General features: G+C 58.5%; 2 protein-coding genes across 5 annotated transcripts; both read right to left on the bottom strand.

The window, feature by feature from the left end:
- Positions 1-745: 745 nt before the first annotated feature.
- Positions 746-3,997, bottom strand: LPAR2 (lysophosphatidic acid receptor 2). Of its 2 annotated transcripts, none has more exons than XM_016132455.2 (3): positions 3,893-3,997; positions 2,343-3,121; positions 746-1,625 (listed from the first exon to the last, which is right to left on the bottom strand). In XM_016132455.2, the coding sequence occupies exons 2-3, from the start codon at positions 3,082-3,084 to the stop codon at positions 1,312-1,314; spliced, it is 1,056 nt and encodes a 351-aa protein (XP_015987941.2). In that variant the 5' UTR covers positions 3,085-3,121; positions 3,893-3,997; the 3' UTR covers positions 746-1,311. The 2 variants fall into 2 exon arrangements, with proteins under 2 accessions (XP_015987941.2, XP_015987942.2); XM_016132456.2 differs by having other exon boundaries at positions 2,343-3,084; positions 3,893-3,988.
- Positions 3,998-4,886: 889 nt separating this feature from the next.
- LOC107503738 (GEM interacting protein) lies at positions 4,887-14,046 on the bottom strand. Of its 3 annotated transcripts, none has more exons than XM_016132442.2 (21): positions 13,894-14,046; positions 12,952-13,036; positions 12,536-12,611; positions 12,368-12,425; positions 11,933-12,058; positions 11,786-11,850; positions 11,578-11,685; positions 11,084-11,164; positions 10,836-11,006; positions 10,598-10,735; positions 10,039-10,235; positions 9,638-9,744; positions 9,475-9,564; positions 9,110-9,187; positions 8,886-9,040; positions 8,478-8,666; positions 8,239-8,376; positions 7,940-8,136; positions 7,231-7,624; positions 5,825-5,891; positions 4,887-5,693 (listed from the first exon to the last, which is right to left on the bottom strand). In XM_016132442.2, the coding sequence occupies exons 1-21, from the start codon at positions 13,910-13,912 to the stop codon at positions 5,332-5,334; spliced, it is 2,901 nt and encodes a 966-aa protein (XP_015987928.1). In that variant the 5' UTR covers positions 13,913-14,046; the 3' UTR covers positions 4,887-5,331. The 3 variants fall into 3 exon arrangements, with proteins under 3 accessions (XP_015987928.1, XP_015987929.1, XP_015987930.1); XM_016132443.2 differs by lacking the exon at positions 13,894-14,046 and adding an exon at positions 13,491-13,857; XM_016132444.2 differs by lacking the exon at positions 7,940-8,136 and having other exon boundaries at positions 8,518-8,666.
- Positions 14,047-15,487: the final 1,441 nt, after the last annotated feature.

Below are 15,487 nucleotides of genomic sequence, written 5' to 3' on the forward strand. Positions count from 1 at the left end.
CTGGTCTACACCATGCTTAGCAGGGTACCTCTATGAACATTTAAGAGGAGGCTCATCATCATAGGTATGGCATGGCTGAGGTCTTGGGGAGCCGTGGGGTGATGAAGGAAAACCAGGTTGAGTTTGTGATCAACTCTGCTCTCTGTGGGAGTCTGAAGTCCTTCCCCCAAGGGCCTCTCTAGTCCCTCAATGCATCTCTGTGCCCTTTTGCAACCATGGAACCATGAGCAAGATCTTAAACTCTGAACCATGGTCCTCACATGAAACATGTAATGATTGCAGGTGGTTAAATAATGTACCTTCTGTGATTATCAGTGTGCCAGACAACATCGGAAGAGCTTGAGAAATGGCAACACTCGTATTTTGCACCCTGTTCCATAGACCCCACTACTCCTGGCCCATAGGTGTGTAGTGTGCAATGGGACAGACACACCTGCCTGTTAACAACCTGGACTCGGACAAAAGGGCAGGTGGGAGGGAGAGGACTCACCTGGGCCACAAACTACTTTGGGCTCCAGAGATGGAGACAAGCAGGTGGCAGATGGAGGGGTGGGGAACAAGTGAAGACAGGCAAGAGGGAACAGATGCAAGACTCCGGATGGAGTAACAGCCAGCCGGAGACTACAGGGGAACGAGAATAGGTCTGAGGAGGTGCCATATTGAAGGATGACTACCCAGCTAAAGCTGAGATGGACAATTCTGGGACACGGCGGTAGACCGAGTTGACGAAAGTGCTTTGGAGACCTCAGAGAAAGAAAGGTTTACTCCTTGACATGCCTTTCCCATGGACACCCTCAAGCCTACACGAACAGGCAAGCCCCAGAGGCTGTAAGGGGCCACAAACCTTACTCGGCTCCCACTCAGCACCCCTCAGTCTGTGCCCCTGCAGAATCAGTCTCAGGTAGATGGTGCATCCATGATCTGTCCTTGTCAGCATGGCCTGAGAGAGTCCTCATGTCTCCCAGCTTTAACACCCACACGACCACAGACAAAGAAGCGGTCCACAGAATTTACCAGGCATGTGCCGTAAAAACAGAAAAATGTCTGTTAAAAACTCCTGAACCTGAGATGAATGAAGAGCCAAATTCCTGCACCCCATCTGACACTCTCCCGGGCAACTGGAGATGATCCTACATCCCCAGGCCCTGGAGCAGGCAGAGCTTGTGTGTCTGAGGAGGCCTGGATGTGGTGGCATGCCATCCAGACCAAGGATCTGCCTTTAATTCTATCCCTCAAATTGGGTTGAGCCAGGCACATCCACAAGTCATCAGGGGTGTAATCTGGTACTTGCTCCATCTTGCTGAAGTCCCGCTAAAGAGTAGAGTCCATCAAGGGGTGGCCATTCTCAGGGAGCATGATGCTAGTGCTGGCACCTGTCCGGGCAGAGGGTGTGTAGCGGGCAGACTTGTGGGTGGACCGGCGGAGGCACAGACAGCAGAGGAGGCGGCGGAAGGTGCGGCGCATCTCAGCATCACGGCATGAGTACACCACAGCATTGACCAGTGAGTTGGCCTCGGCCAAGAGCAGGAAATACTTCTCCACAGCCAGGATGTTGCAAGACTTGCAGTCCAGCCCATCCAGGAGCAGCACCACCTGACCCGGCGTCCAGCAGACAACAAATGCCCCTGTGGGATGGAACCTGAGGTGAGCAGGGCCAGCTGTTGGGGGGCCTGCCACTCAAAGTTCTGAGCTCAGGGCTGGGGGGAGGTTGTCAAGAACTTGGACAACAGTTGTGGTTTGCAGTGCAGCCTACCTTGCTGCCTTGGCAGCACGATGGGATAAAATTGCTAAGAGGGGACACCTTTCCCATTTGTCTGCTAGAAGGGACACCTTTCCTAATTGGTATACTATGGCTAGAGCCCTGTAGGTTTCTACATGGAGATCTGTTCTATGGGGGAAAGGAGATCACCGTGGGACAGGCCAGTTACTCGAGGGGGAAGGGGATTGTTGGGAAGAGTTGCTCCATATTCTTGGGGGGTATATCCTAATGGGAGGGCTTCTTGCTGCCTCCCCCACACAGATCATCCTAAATTTCAACAGCCAGAGTGACCGTTACTCCCTGCTAAAAACTCTTAAGGGCTTCCCACTGCCCGCGGAACAAAATCGGACTCCTGTCTGTGCTTTTTGAGGCCATGGTGATCACCTCTCATCTCTGGAGGTGCTGGCTGGGCCCTGCCTGGGGCTCTCACCTTCTGTTCCTTCTGCCTGGAACTCTTCCCTTTTCCAGCATTCAGGTCTCTGCTGAGGTATCACCTCCTTGAAGAACATTTCCCACCCAAATCATCTCCCATTATGCTCTATCAGGTCTTGGAGGAGTTGGGGGAAAGTGGGGTCCCACTCACCCAGGATGATGACGACAGTCTTGACCAGGCTGAGCGTGGTCTCGCGGTAGCGGGGGTGACAGCTGACGTGCTCTGCCATGCGCTGCACCCGCCGCCGCACGTAGAAGAAAATGTGGGTGTAGACTCCCACCATGAGCAGGAAGACGAGCAGGCTGGACAGGGCCCAGACGGCCAGGTAGGAGCGGCTGAGCAGGGGGGCCATGCGCGAGCATTTGTCCAGGGCACAGACGCAGTGCCAGGAGTGGGCGGGCAGCAGCCCCAGGCCCAGCGCGGCCACCCACACGCCCACGATGAGCAAGACCACACGGCTGCGGGGCAGGAGGCTGTGCAGCTGCATGGCCATCACGCTGCGGTGCCGCTCCACCGCGATGGCCAGCAGGGTGGCCACGGACGCTGTCAGGCTTGTGTCCAGCAGGCCCTGCCGGACGAACCAGCCCTGGAGTGAGAGGCGGGCCGTGCGTGGGCCAGTGTGGAACATAAGGAAGAGGTAGGCTACGCCGGCAAAGAGGTCGGCTGCGGCCAGGTTGCCAAGCAGGTAGTAAATGGGCTGGTGGAAGCGCCGGTTGGAGGCGATGGCTGCGATGACCAGCAGGTTGGTCAGCAGCACCAGCACACTGACAGTTAGCCCCAGCGCCACCACGACCACATCCTTGGGCCGCCAGTGGGAGCTGAGCTCCTTGCCACTGTTGTTGTAGAAGAAGCCGATGGTCTTGTTGTAGTAACACTGGCCCATGGTGACCATCTGGGGGCACAGAGGAACAGGTCAATGCAGGCAGCACCTGTCAGAAGGAGCAGCATCCAGAGGGGAGGGTCAGCACAGGAAGGGCAAGGGTCTCAAATACAAATGCCTCAGGGCGAAGTGGAAGTAGTAGGGACCAGGGTGACCTGGAAGTGGAGAGGGGCTCCACGCATTGGGGAGAGGGCGAGGCAGCTGTCGCTTACTTACGAGTAAGACTCTTACAAAGATATTTCCCAAATCAAATGACTGGCTGGGCTTATTTATATTTATTTATTTATTTTCCAGTTAGTTTCCTCTTTTAACCTAAAACAAAACCTGCCTGCCCACGTGCTGCCAATCTGGGTCCAATCTGTGGTGTTGGTAAGGGCGGTCAGGGCAAGAAAAAGGGGCGTGAGCTGTGAAAGTAGGTGAAGGTCAGTTTGATGTCTGAGTCACTGCAGAAAGCAGAGCCCAGGGGGCACGTGTGCGCAGGGTGGGGTCGCTGCTGGGCCCCTGCAAGCGGGCAGTCTGGGGCGTGAAAGTGCTGGGGAGACCGGGGCGGGCTGCGAGACAGCCCCAGAAGTCGGGCTGCGGGATTTGGGCTCCCGAAGCGAGCGGGGGATCGGGACGTGCCGGATGGGATGGAGGACCCCGGTGGCCTCCGCAACAAAGGGGGCAGTCAGGGAGGCGGTGGCTGGCGGGGTTTCCAGCAGCTGCCAGGCTAAGAAGGGAGAGGGGGAGGGGAGGAGGGCGTGGCGCTTGGGCCCCGTGGGCACGTGCCGCGCCCTCCCCGGCACCCGCGCCCACCCGCCCCCGTCCGTGCGGGCCTCACCTGGGCCGCCCGTCACGCTGCAGACGGGGCGGCCTCGCGGGAGTTCAGGGTGGGCGGGAGACCCATGGCTCAGCAACCGCTGCGAGAGAGTCTGGGTGCGCCTAGCGCAGGCGGCAAAGAGAGCGGGAGGCGGGGTCCCGCCCCTGCCGCTCCCTATCCTCCGGCCGCCAGCGCCCCGCCTCCGCCACCTGGAGCAGCCCCGCCCCGCCCCGTCCTGCCACCTGGAGAAGACCCGCCTCCGCGGTCGGGCTAGGGCAGGGTCGCCGGAACCGCAGCCCCCTTATTTCCTCCCGGCCTCGCGGCCCCTCGGTCGCCCCTCTCCACTTCCGGCGCGGGACCACCGCCCTGTACCCCGCACACCTCACGCGACCGCAGTTTCGGGCCTTCGGGACAGCTGAGTCACTTGCAGCGGGAGAATTCCCACCATGACCTCGCGCCGCCCGGGCTCACCTCCGGTGGTCCCAGGGTCTGCACCCCCCCCACCCCCTGACCGGGCCCCACCCCACTCCCTCACGTCCAATCCGCTTCCGAGTTCCAAGCCACGCCCTGATCCGACTGGGCTCCCACCGCCCGGACCCCCGCCCCATTCGGCTTCGCCTGCGCTGAGCTACTCCGGTTCGCAGTCTCCCAGTACCCGCAGACCTGTGACCCCAGCCGACCATGCCGCCGAATTCAAGTTTCTCGCAGCCCTGCCCCCGTCCCCGGCGTCGTTGTCCCCTGGCTTGCCCAAGCCTGTGGCGGCCTTGGGCTCCCACGGCCCGGAGCACACAGCCCCATTGTCCCGGTTATCTGCACTTTGTTCTCTTTGTTCGATTATGCAGGACCAGCTCAGGGACGCAGAGCTCTGGGAGGGCCAGGCCAGCGTGACTTAGCCCGGTGCCCAGGTCCAGCCCCGACTACCTGTAGATACTCAAAGAAAAGGGGTGTCGTTTTCCCTGATGGGTAAAATGGGGCCTGAGAATGCTGCCCTCACCTGGCAAAGACAGACACTCAAGAATATAAAGACAGTTTATTCAGAGGATCAGATCCCACACACTACCACAATGTCATCTGGCCTGTCCCTCTGCACCTCCAAGAGCTGGTCACTTGGGGTTAGCCTAAGGAGGCAGGCAGAGGTGGGGAAGCGGAAAGTTGCCACAACCAAAGTAGCAAAAGGCACCTCTGTTCCAGGGGTCTGAGACTGGGGTGGACCTCAAGGATCCTGTGACCTGTATTAAACCTGAGTATTGACCCTGAGTGACCTCTGATCCTGAGTGGCCCTGATGTTTGGCGGTGACCTGTTTCTCATGGGGGTGATTCTGATACATTGTCCCCAAAAATGTTTTAGTTTCCTCCTAGGCCATGTAGTTTTTCCTTTTGAGAACCCTCCAACATTGAACTCCTAGGGAGAAATGGGTCCATCTCCTCAGTCTTGGGCCAGCTGGTCAGTGCTGGGAAAGTCAGAGATGGTCCTCGGCTTCCTCTGGGCAGCAGGTGGCTTTGGGTACAGGCTCGCTGTGCAGCTTGGAGAGTAGCCGGGCTGTCTCCTGGGTGATCTCAAAATGCTTGGGCAGCTGGGTGCGGCGCAAGGGGCTGCCCTCTGGAGAGGCAGTAGTAGGGCTGGGCCCCCTCCTCCGCAAGCTCCCTCGGGGTGCTGGTGTGACAGGGGTCTCCTCGCACAATTTGGAAGCCACCAGGGCCAAGCTGGACAGCTGGTGGGTGACAGGCCTCACACCGCCCCGGGGATATTTTACCGGCTGGCGGCTAAAGTGGCCACGGGACTGTGTCCCCAGGAGTGAGTCCTCAGGGCCTTGGCTGGACACTGTGGGATAGAATGGGCAGTGTTGAGCACCCCTAAGTCCTCTGGATAGTCCCCTGGGAGTCACCTCTCAGCCAAGCTACCCCAGGCAGGGGCACCCCCAGAACTCCTGAGTTACTCCTCAACACACTCACCTTCCCCTCTCTCGTCTTTGGTGTCTTCAGCCACTTCCTCTCTTGGGTCACTCTGTGGAGTTGGAATCTGCAGAGAGAAACCCAAGACCAAGACCCTAACAATAAAATCCCAGTTCTTTGAGACGCTTAGAGAACTGAGGGTTTGTTCCTGGATATGCAGTTTCCTTTGTAGTTTTGGTGTCTGGGGAGAGATGATGCCCTTAATCGGGGACTGCTTGTCCCGCTGTGCGGAGCGGCATTCGTCTCAGCTGTGGGCTCCACGAGGGCAGGGACGCCCTTGTTTAGCCGAGGGCCAGGCCGGGTTGTGACTTTGCCATCTCCACACGAGGATGGGAATCTCCTTCCTGCTCTGTTCTCTGCAACCTTATGCCCACATTTTAGCTGTGAATCCTCACTGTTCTGCCTTTAGTGAAATGCTAATAGCAGTTGCTGTTCTATGTGTCAGATCCTGTCCTGAGCACTTTCTGAGCCATTCCAGTGCTCAGAGTCCCATGGCACACCAACAGCCCCTTTCCCAGCTCTGAGATGCTGTGTACTCAGGAATGGTAGGTGTAGCAGGGAATGAGGGACAGAGAAACCCCCGTAGGAGTCTCATGGATAAATGTTTTTCATTAAAAGTATCCACCACTCAGGGCTGTGGTGAGGATGGCAGTAAGCCTATAAAGTACCTGTGCAAAGGAGGTGGTGGCCCACAGACCTCTCGTTCGCCTCACTTCCAACTACCTTCCCCTCATTACAGCATAAAGCCGTGCCCCGAACACAGCAGGCATGCTGCCACCCCAGAGCCGTTGCACTGGCTATTTATTCCCTTTGCCTGGAACACATGTCTCCTGATCTCCCCGTGGCTCACTCCCCCCTCCCCACATCTTTCCAGTCTTTGCTCACATCCATCTTCTCCATGAGACCCACCCCTACCATCCTACTTACTGCTACAAATCCCCTTTCGCGTCTCACCTCCGTGCCCCTGATAGCCATTCCCTGTGCTACTCTTTCTTTTCACCATAGCACTTGTTACCTTGTAACATCCTATATAACTGACTCTGTATATTAATTGTTTGTTGTTGCTTTCTTTCCCAGGAGAATGCGGGAACCAAGAGAATGGGGTCTTTGAATATTCTGCTCACTAATGTTTCTGTAATGCCTAGAACAATGCTTGGCGCAGAGTAGGTGTTCGATACATATTCTGAAGGAATGATCATGTTAGTACTTCTGCAGGGCTGGTACCCTGTTGTTTCTCCATTACTGCCCACCGCTCCATTCCTCACTTTTCCTTCCAGAACAAGAACAGGGTAAATAAAAAAGGAATGAAAGAGGAAATTTTAAAGGGAAAGGAGAGAAGACAGGAGAGAGTGAGAGGACGAAATGGAGAAAAGCCCCTCCTGTCTGTGGGCCCAGTGGGTTCCTACCTTGGGGAGCATGGCCTCCGGATGATTCTCCAGTGCACTGTGGGGCTCTGGGTCTGGGTCAGGGTCAGGGTCTGAGGTCAGGGCTGGGGGCAAGGGATCTGGGGCAAAGCATGGGGGTGGTGGCTGGGGGCTGGTTGTGAGGGACCCGGGGGCTAGGCTGCGGTCTTGAGGCAGGGGCTCAGTGGCCAGGGGGAGCTCGTCCATCCCGAAGATCTGCTCATAGTGCACGATGAGGAACTCGACAAGCTGGGCCTGGTGCCCAAAGTCCAGGAGGCAGGAACCAGGGTCAGTGCCAGCTGCCCCAGGACAATCCGGTGGCCGCAGCAGTGTCGGCCCAAACACAATGCCCAAGTTGTTGGCAGACATCTTGTTTTCCTCGAACTGTGCAGCCACCCTGGGGACAGGGTGAGGAGAAGGGTAAGGGCACAGAGGGCACAATCATTGGTCATTGGGTAGGATATGAAGGTCAGGCTAGCGGCAACTTGCCCAAGTCATGGGTCAGTGGTCCTGGTCACTGAGACCAGCAGCTACACGCCCAGCGATGGAGGTCAGAGGCAGGTACTCAAAGTCAGGAGTCATGTATTAAGGTTCAGAGCTCAGAAAAATACATGCAAAGGTCAGGGGTCAGTGTCATAGGTCAATAGTCACATGCCCAGGGAAGAGGTCACAGATCCATGCCTTAGGTCAGAAGGTCAGGGATAGTGCACACCTGAACAGATGGGCCACCATGTGCCGCAGGGTGTTGTAGTTAGAGTCAGGCAGTTGCACCAAGAGGGTCTTCAGCAAGCGGATGACCTCAGGGCTGGGACTGGGGGTCCCAGGGTCGTGCCCAGGGTCTGCATGCAGGGCCTTAGCCAGAGAGATGAAGGCGTCGTAGAAGTGGAAGGGGACCACGGGGTCAGTGAGCTGGGGGTGGAACGGCAGGGGGGACGTGAGTGTGGGGGGGCTGCAGAGGTCCCTCAGCCTAAGCCCGCCATGCCCCCTGCCTCCTGCCCTCTGAGCACCTACCTCCTGGAGGAATCGCTTGAGGACACTTGAGACATCGTGAGGTGAGTTTCCTGACAGGTCCACCAATGCGCGGCCGTTCTCGAAAGCCTGGCACAGCCGTTCCACACGAACCCGGGACCCACTGACCCGATAGATGCCCTGCAGGTTAGGGTGGGAAATGGATACCTGGGTCGTTATCCAGCCATGGAGAGGGCTCGGTCCTGCTGGGGATGGCCAGAGGTCAAGGGTCAAGGTGGCACCTGCACACCCAGTGCGCGCTGTTCTATCTCGGCCGTGCACCTGGTGACTACAAAGGGCACCTCCTCTGGGAAGTCCCTGGGCAGCTGCAGGAAGTCGACCCCGAAGAGAGGTGTCCGGGCCGGGAGCCGCCTGTGTCCACAGAGGATGAGCAGAGTCTCGAGGCAGCGCTTGTGGCAGGTCAGAAAGCACTGCGGGGAGAAGGTTATAGGGTCAGCGAGGTCACTGGTGCTCAGCAGGGGAAGAGAAGGTTAGGATCCTTAGGGAATGGGAAGCTCATGGGAAATCATCAGATCAGGGCTATTCCTAGGGACGGGAAGGTCATAGGAATATCAGGTCATGGAGCTGCATGGAGTCAGGGAGGTCATGGGGGTCAGCAGAGGGCATTGGGTTATGGGCTCAGGCCACACCTCCTCACACTCGGTCCCGCTGACCATGAAGGCCTCACACTCGCGGCACTTGGCTGGGCCCCTTAGCCGTCGTAGTCGGTGGGTCTGGGCTGCGCTGGACAGTGTCCACTTCCTGAAGGGGCTCCCCGACCCGTTCTCGAGCCCATCTCCCAGGTCTGTGGGAAAATAGGGTCAGGGGCCTGGTCCACCTGCCCCTGCCCCGCCCCACCTGCTTCCAGCCTCACCGGGGTCTCGCTCCTCAAAGTCGTCCGAGGACTCGGTGCCTGTGGATGAGACCTTCACCAGCCGCCTTGTGCCAGGACCTGGTGGCAGAGGGTCACAGAAGTTGGGAGTCACACGGGTTATGAGGAGGCTCCAAGCTAAGGAGACATTCTGAGTTTTTAGGCCTTCCAGAACCACCCACAGACGCCCTGGGAGAAAGGGTCAGAGGTGAAGATGGGGGTCAGACAGGTCAGAGGTTGAGGAAATAGGTCAGGGGTATAGGTAGGTCAGAGGTCAAAGGATAGTTCAGAGACTGAAGAGCAGAGCCTGGCCAGGGCTGAGGATGATCAGAGGTCAGGAGCGGGTCAGGGCCAGGTCCTGGCCCCACCTGGGCTGGAAGTGGGAGAGTCCAGGGACCGAGACTCGCTGCCACCGCCCATGCTGTCTGCATCGCTGCCTGGAGTGGGGCCTGGAGTCCCTAGGAGGGGACAGGTCGGTTAGGATGATCCCCTTCCCTGGCCCCACTCCGGGCCCCCCTGCACCGCACTCACCCTGCCAGCTCGTGCCTGTGTCCTCCCAAGGGCCTTGCTCGGCCACGCTCTCATCCAGCCGTGGAGGCGAGGGGCCGGAGGGCTTTTTCCTTGCGTCCAGAGGGGAGCTGAGAGGAGAGGTTTGAGGGCTCAGAGCTAGGACACTGGCCAGGGTAACAGCGCCCTGGCATCATGTCTTGGATCCAACTCCAAGTGTCTGGGGGTCTGGAAGCCCTGATGTGCATGAGCATCGTGGCCCAGTGCAAAACCCCAAAGTCCTGGCCCTCCCAGGACTGGGACAAAACAATGAGCCTTGGGTACTAAATCCAAGCACTAGAGCTTTGAGTTTTCAGCCCCATGATGCCAACGGCTGGCACCACGTCTCTGGGGCTCCTCCCTGACCCTGCTCCTAGGGGCCCCACCTGTGTGGGGCAGGCACGAACTCTTGGAAAGAGAAGGCAGGCGGCGGGGGTGGCGGGGCCTCTGGGTGCAGTGCCCGCACGAACTCCTGGTAGCGCTGGCCGGGTTCAAAGGGTGCACAGCACTCTGCCAGGGCAGCGAAGGCACGGGGACCACGCTCTGCTTGTGCCCCTCGCAGCCCGAAGAGTCCCAGGGTCACCTGCCAGGTGGAGACAGAGAGAGGGAGGGAGGTGGAGGCGGGGAGCTGACCCTTAGAGGCAGCAGCACAGTCAGGGTTTGGGGGCAGGTTGGGTGGTGGGAGGTGGCTTAGGGACAAGGGTAGTCAGCTAGGGTGGGGCCCTGGTCAGAGATGCGCTGGGTCATCCTGGGGGCAGGACTCCATGGGAGTGGGGTCTAGGCAGAGGTGCAGTCAGGGTCTGAGGGCAGGAACTGGGCTGTCTGTGGGGATGGAACAAGTCCTAGTGTCCTGGAGGCAATTTAGGAATGGGGGTGGGCTGGGGAGAGGAGCCCTGCTCTGCCGGAGCCAAAACGAGGGGGCGGAGGTGGGGGCGGGGGTCTCACCCGCCGCATCACTTCGTCCCCCTGCAGCACCAGCTTGCGAACGTGCGACACGATCCGCTGCTTGGCAGCCTCTAAGTCCTGCTGCCTCGTGTTGGCCTCACGGACGCAGGCCTGGTACAGCACCTCGGCCTCCTGCACCTGCAGAAACCAAGGCCAGGGGTGCATGTGGGAGACAGGGCAGCATGGGCAGAGGTAGGGGGCACCGAAGCACTGGGGGGCAAAGGGGTGGGGTCCCCACCTTGGCCTGGGCCTCCTCTCGGGAGCGCCGCCGCCGCTCCTGTTGCTTGCTGGGTCCTGGGGAGGCCTGGGGGGCTGGGTCCTCGGGGGACACCTGGGAGCGCACCCGCAGGTCCTCGCTGCGCTGTACATACTGGAGCTGGGCCCGCCGCAGCGCCTGCACCGCCTCATTCTGGGGGCGGGGCGGGAGCACTGTAAGCACCCCTTCATCTCCTCCCCTAGCGCACCCTCATCCACCCCGAGCCTCACCATCCGCTTCTGCTCTTTCATCCACTGCTCCTTGAATTCTTTCCGCCACTTCTCAATTTCAGTCCGCTTGGCAGCCAGGGGCTGGCAAGGACGGAGAGTGAGGATGCTTCTTTCAGGGCTTCGGGTACTTCCATCCCCTGAGGCCATGCCTTTCATCCTCAGAACCCTTTTCTGGGTCTGCACTCCCCAGAGGTCTTCTCATCCAGACCTTCTCCCCTAGCCCGTGTCCCCACAGGCTAGACCCAGAGACGCCAAGGCTCTCTTCCTCGGAACACTCAGTACCTCACGCTGCGCCCCACCAAGAAGCAAAAGCACAGTTTTGCAATCGCACAGGAAGCTTGGTTTGAATCCCTGCTAGGTAACCTTGGGTAAGTTCCTTAGCATCCAGGGGCGTAAGCTTCCTCATCAGCAAAACGGCACTCATGTTAACAGTGCCTTCCTGGTGGGTGGTTGTGAGCGAATGGAATGCTGGATGGACAGCAGGGTTCCCTCACCTGGTAGTAGTCTCTTTTCTGCTGGGCCACCGTCTCTATAGCCAGGGATCCCAGGCTGAGGTCGTGCTCCAGAAACAGGGTGTAGATATATTGAAGTGGCATGTGGCTCTGGGGGATGGGGTGGAGGTGGAGGATGTTGAGGATCTAGGAGGGTCGGGCTGGGGTTCTGGAGGGCTTGGGCTCTTGGAGTGGGGCCGGTCATGGTTACCTGCTGGTGGATTGACACCTTACCAGCCTCGGCAATCTTCATAATGCTTTTGGCAAATTCCAGCTCTGGGGGGAGACAGCAGAGGTCTGAGTCTGGTAGGGTGTGGGTGCTGCCTGGGGCCTGGGGCCGGGTGAAAGGGGCCCTCACCGAGGCTGGCTCTCTTCTCAGTCCAGGCCAGCAACTCCTTGGCATAGCGGCTCCAGGTCTTGGCATACTCCAGGGCTGCGTCCACACCCCCCTTGGTCCGAATGAGCCGCAAGTCCAGTTCTTCCCCTGGGGCACATAGGTGGACCTCTGACCTTTGAACCCTGACCTCCCACAGAACTCTGACCCTCCTTGAGTCCCTAGACCAGATCACTGGCCTTTATTTTATACCCTATGGCTCCCCCAAAATACTCCTTTGTGATGACTTGCCCACATTGCAATGATTCCCCACCCAGACTAGAGGCTCCCTTAAAGGTAGGGGCTCAGCTCTGTTCTGGGCGCTGTACTGTCCCAGGTGCAGGGGACAGGCAGGCAGCGATGACTTGTTAAGGGAAGAACTTCTTTCTGCCCCTACCCCCTGGCCCCAAAGCCCCCTACCTGTAAGGGGTGCAGGACCCTCTGGGGAGGGGCCACTCCAACGGCTGGTTTCATTGGTCTGAGAGGGAGCGAGACAGCGTTCAGGTGCTGGAAAGGCAGGGGTCCACCTCCCTAAAACTCCTCCTCTCAGAGGTCCCTCCTCCCTGCCCCCTTGGCCCCACAACTCACTACAGTAGCTGTGGGAGTCTGGTCAGGCTCTGGGTCTTCTGAAGGCGCAGGGTCTCCAGTCAGCATCTCAAGGGACCTGGGAGGTAAGGGTGTCAGGATACCACCTTCCACCCAGCCTGTCTGCCTAGGGGTGCTGGAGACCACAGAGTGGTTTGTGGGATGGTCCTGGAATATCGCCTCTGAGATATCGCTTGTATCTGGGAATTCTGAAGGATGTGTTTTTGGGGGGAACCAGGCGAGGGTTTTTTTTTTTTTTATGGGACTTGAGACAATTTGGAGGGTTACAGGTAACTGTGGGGTCCATAGAGGATTATAGGGATATCAAATGTTTCAAGGAGTCATAAGGATATATGAGGGTTCTAGGACTACTCTGGGGACTTCCAGTGGATTTGGGGGTGACCCAGGCTCAGACTCACACGTTCCCCAGTGAGATCTCAAGGTTGTCCAGGCTCCGGAAGATGTCACTGTACCTCTTCCTGCTCTCAGGAGCCGGGAGTAGCCCTGGGGGAGGGGAGTGTCACACAAAGCCTCCCTCCACTCTTAGCACTTTGGCTGGTAGTTTGGAGGGTGGAGAGACAGACAGAAGAGAAAGATAGAGACAGAAAGTTCTGACTCTGTGGGAAGTGTGGGATGGGATGGAGGGAACTGGGCTTGGGCAGGGCCGACTCAGGACAAGCCGATGCAGACACCCACGAATGCGTGGGCTTAGGAGAAAAGCAACAGAACAGATGCCCCAGATGCAGCCGCACTGTCCCTAGGGGGGGAGAGCAGACGTGACAATGAAACCACAGGGATTTCAGGACAGACAGATGGAAATAACACGTGGGACAGCCAGGCAAGAGAGCTGTGGCCGAAACACACACGGGCAGACTGGCACTGGGAGGAACGCGAAGACCGACTGACACCCGGCATGCACAGCAGAGACACAAAAGACAACCCCGAACACGAGTCCGACCTTGCCACATTCCTGCCACAGCACATCCCACCCGCCCTCAGCGCGGCCTCTCCCCGAGCTACGGAGGGGTGCGGTGGGGATCCTGAAGCGATGCCCTCTTCATCAGCCTTGTGACACCCTGCCCCCATTACAAATATCAGAAGCAGAAGCGGCCACTTCCCCTTCCTGGGCCCCCTCCCCCAGGCATCCGGGGTGAAGATTCCGTAGGGGGAGGGGGTTAAGGACTGGTGTCCCGGGCCCCTCTAGGATTGGGGGATCCCCACAATGGAGAATTCCTACGTCCTCCCCATTCAGGAACTCCTCTTCCTGCTCTATAGATAGAGGCAACCGCGGTCCCTCAATTTAGCAAGTAGGGGACGGCCGGGGGATGCCCCTCTCGGATCCCGGATCCCGGACCGCCTACCCGGCTCTGCTCCGTCCATGGCCCGGCCCAGGGATTGCTCAGCGGGGACCGGGATTGGGATGAGATCGCGCGCCGGCGGGGCCTAGCCCCAGATTTCCTGTCGGGCCGACGCCTCTTGACTTCTGCATCGCCCCGCCCCACCCCGCAGAGGCCCCGCCCCATCCACGCCCTCAGCGGGAGGCCACGCCCCCAACGCCCGGAAGCAAGGATTGCAGCTGTAGGGCCAGTGCCTACCGGGTGGCTACTCCGGGCTGAAATGCCACAGACCTGGACACTCCAGGACTCCAGCCCGGCCAGGGTTCCCCTAGCAGCACACTCTTCCCAGAGTGACACCAGAGTCAGCCTGTTCCCGAACCTTCCACACACCCAGTGACCGCCCTGACAATGGGTCTCTTGGACCCCTGAACCTATTCAGCCCTATCAGAGCCATGGAGCCCCCTGGTGCAGGCCTGATGTCCAATTCCAATTCCAGCCGAACCCAAAGTTCTCACCACCTCCCCGGTGAACTTCAATGCTAGATCGGGCTCTTGATTACAGTGCATTACAGCCCAGCCAAAAGCACCACTAACACCTCTCAGGCACAGGGGGCACAGAGACCCTGACCTGAGACCCCAAAGAATCGACCCTGGCAAACAATTCCAGAGTGCTCCCCTCCAGGTCACCTCAGGTTGTATCAGGAATCTGTTGCCCCCTACATTCCACATGACCACAGCAACCCCTCCGAGGAGTGGGACCTGGGGCCACTAGGCCTCTGGAGACCTTGGCTGGCACTCGAGGCCTACCTGATGCTCACGAACATCTATAGCGGGCCCCTCTTGCTTCTCAAGGCCTTCCTTGGACTGTAGGCCACATTCCACTTGATAGGGAAGCCAGATGGGGGTGGGCTGCTGAGTATGACCAAGGGGCCTGCGCTGGAAAGGGTTGTGTGCTCCACACTGAACACTGGGTTTGGAAGGTTGTCCAGAAGCCTGGCCTGGGTCTGGTAGCCTGAAGTTGTCACATGCAGCTTGTCAATTATAAAAATGTACCTCTACCCTTTACTCATACTTTCTAGCTGGAAATGACTGTTTATAACTTTGCTTTCTAAAGGTTTTGGCTCTTGAGAAGGCACATCTCCGACTGGCTGTGACTGTTCTCACGCTGCCTACTCTGATGTTCTTCAGTTCGTGAGTAAGCGCCTTTGAAAAGGAGCAGTGTCAGTGTGGGGGCCGAGAAGGCTGCTAGGTCAAAGCCTGGCTCTGGGATGGCACAGCACCTGGGCGGCTCAGGACCCCGGGAATCCAACGAGTGTGACCTGCGTCAGTATCTGTAATGATGTGGGAATGCCACCCACCTTAAGACCATTTCCCGCCAGCCCAAGTGCGTACGGTGTCAAAATGTGAAGTTGAGAGACCACAGAACTACGGGGGTGCTTATTAAACCAGGAAGTAGGCAGAGTTCTCTGTGCTGGACGATCATCCCAACCAAGTGCTGTGTTGCACAGTGTCATTAACAACCTCACCCAGCCCTCTGGGAGTATGCCAGGACCTTTCTTGGTGGCCACCCAGCCTCCCGGTGACCCCTTGATTGATGCAGACAGAGGTGGAGGCAGAGC

This window comes from Rousettus aegyptiacus, unplaced genomic scaffold (genome assembly GCF_014176215.1).
Source record: "Rousettus aegyptiacus isolate mRouAeg1 unplaced genomic scaffold, mRouAeg1.p scaffold_m13_p_16, whole genome shotgun sequence".
Lineage (NCBI taxonomy): Eukaryota > Metazoa > Chordata > Mammalia > Chiroptera > Pteropodidae > Rousettus > Rousettus aegyptiacus.

Coding starts and splice junctions, on each gene's coding strand:
- LOC107503738 (XM_016132442.2), bottom strand. Junction 9,188..9,474: donor CTCTCCCACTTCCAGCCCAG/GTGGGGCCAGGA, acceptor CTCTGCCACCAG/GTCCTGGCACAAGGCGGCTG. Junction 5,892..7,230: donor CGGAGGCCATGCTCCCCAAG/GTAGGAACCCAC, acceptor TTCTCTCTGCAG/ATTCCAACTCCACAGAGTGA.
- LPAR2 (XM_016132455.2), bottom strand. CDS start 3,084: ATGGTCACCATGGGCCAGTGTTACTACAACAAGACCATCGGCTTCTTC. Junction 1,626..2,342: donor GACTGTCGTCATCATCCTGG/GTGAGTGGGACC, acceptor TCCATCCCACAG/GGGCATTTGTTGTCTGCTGG.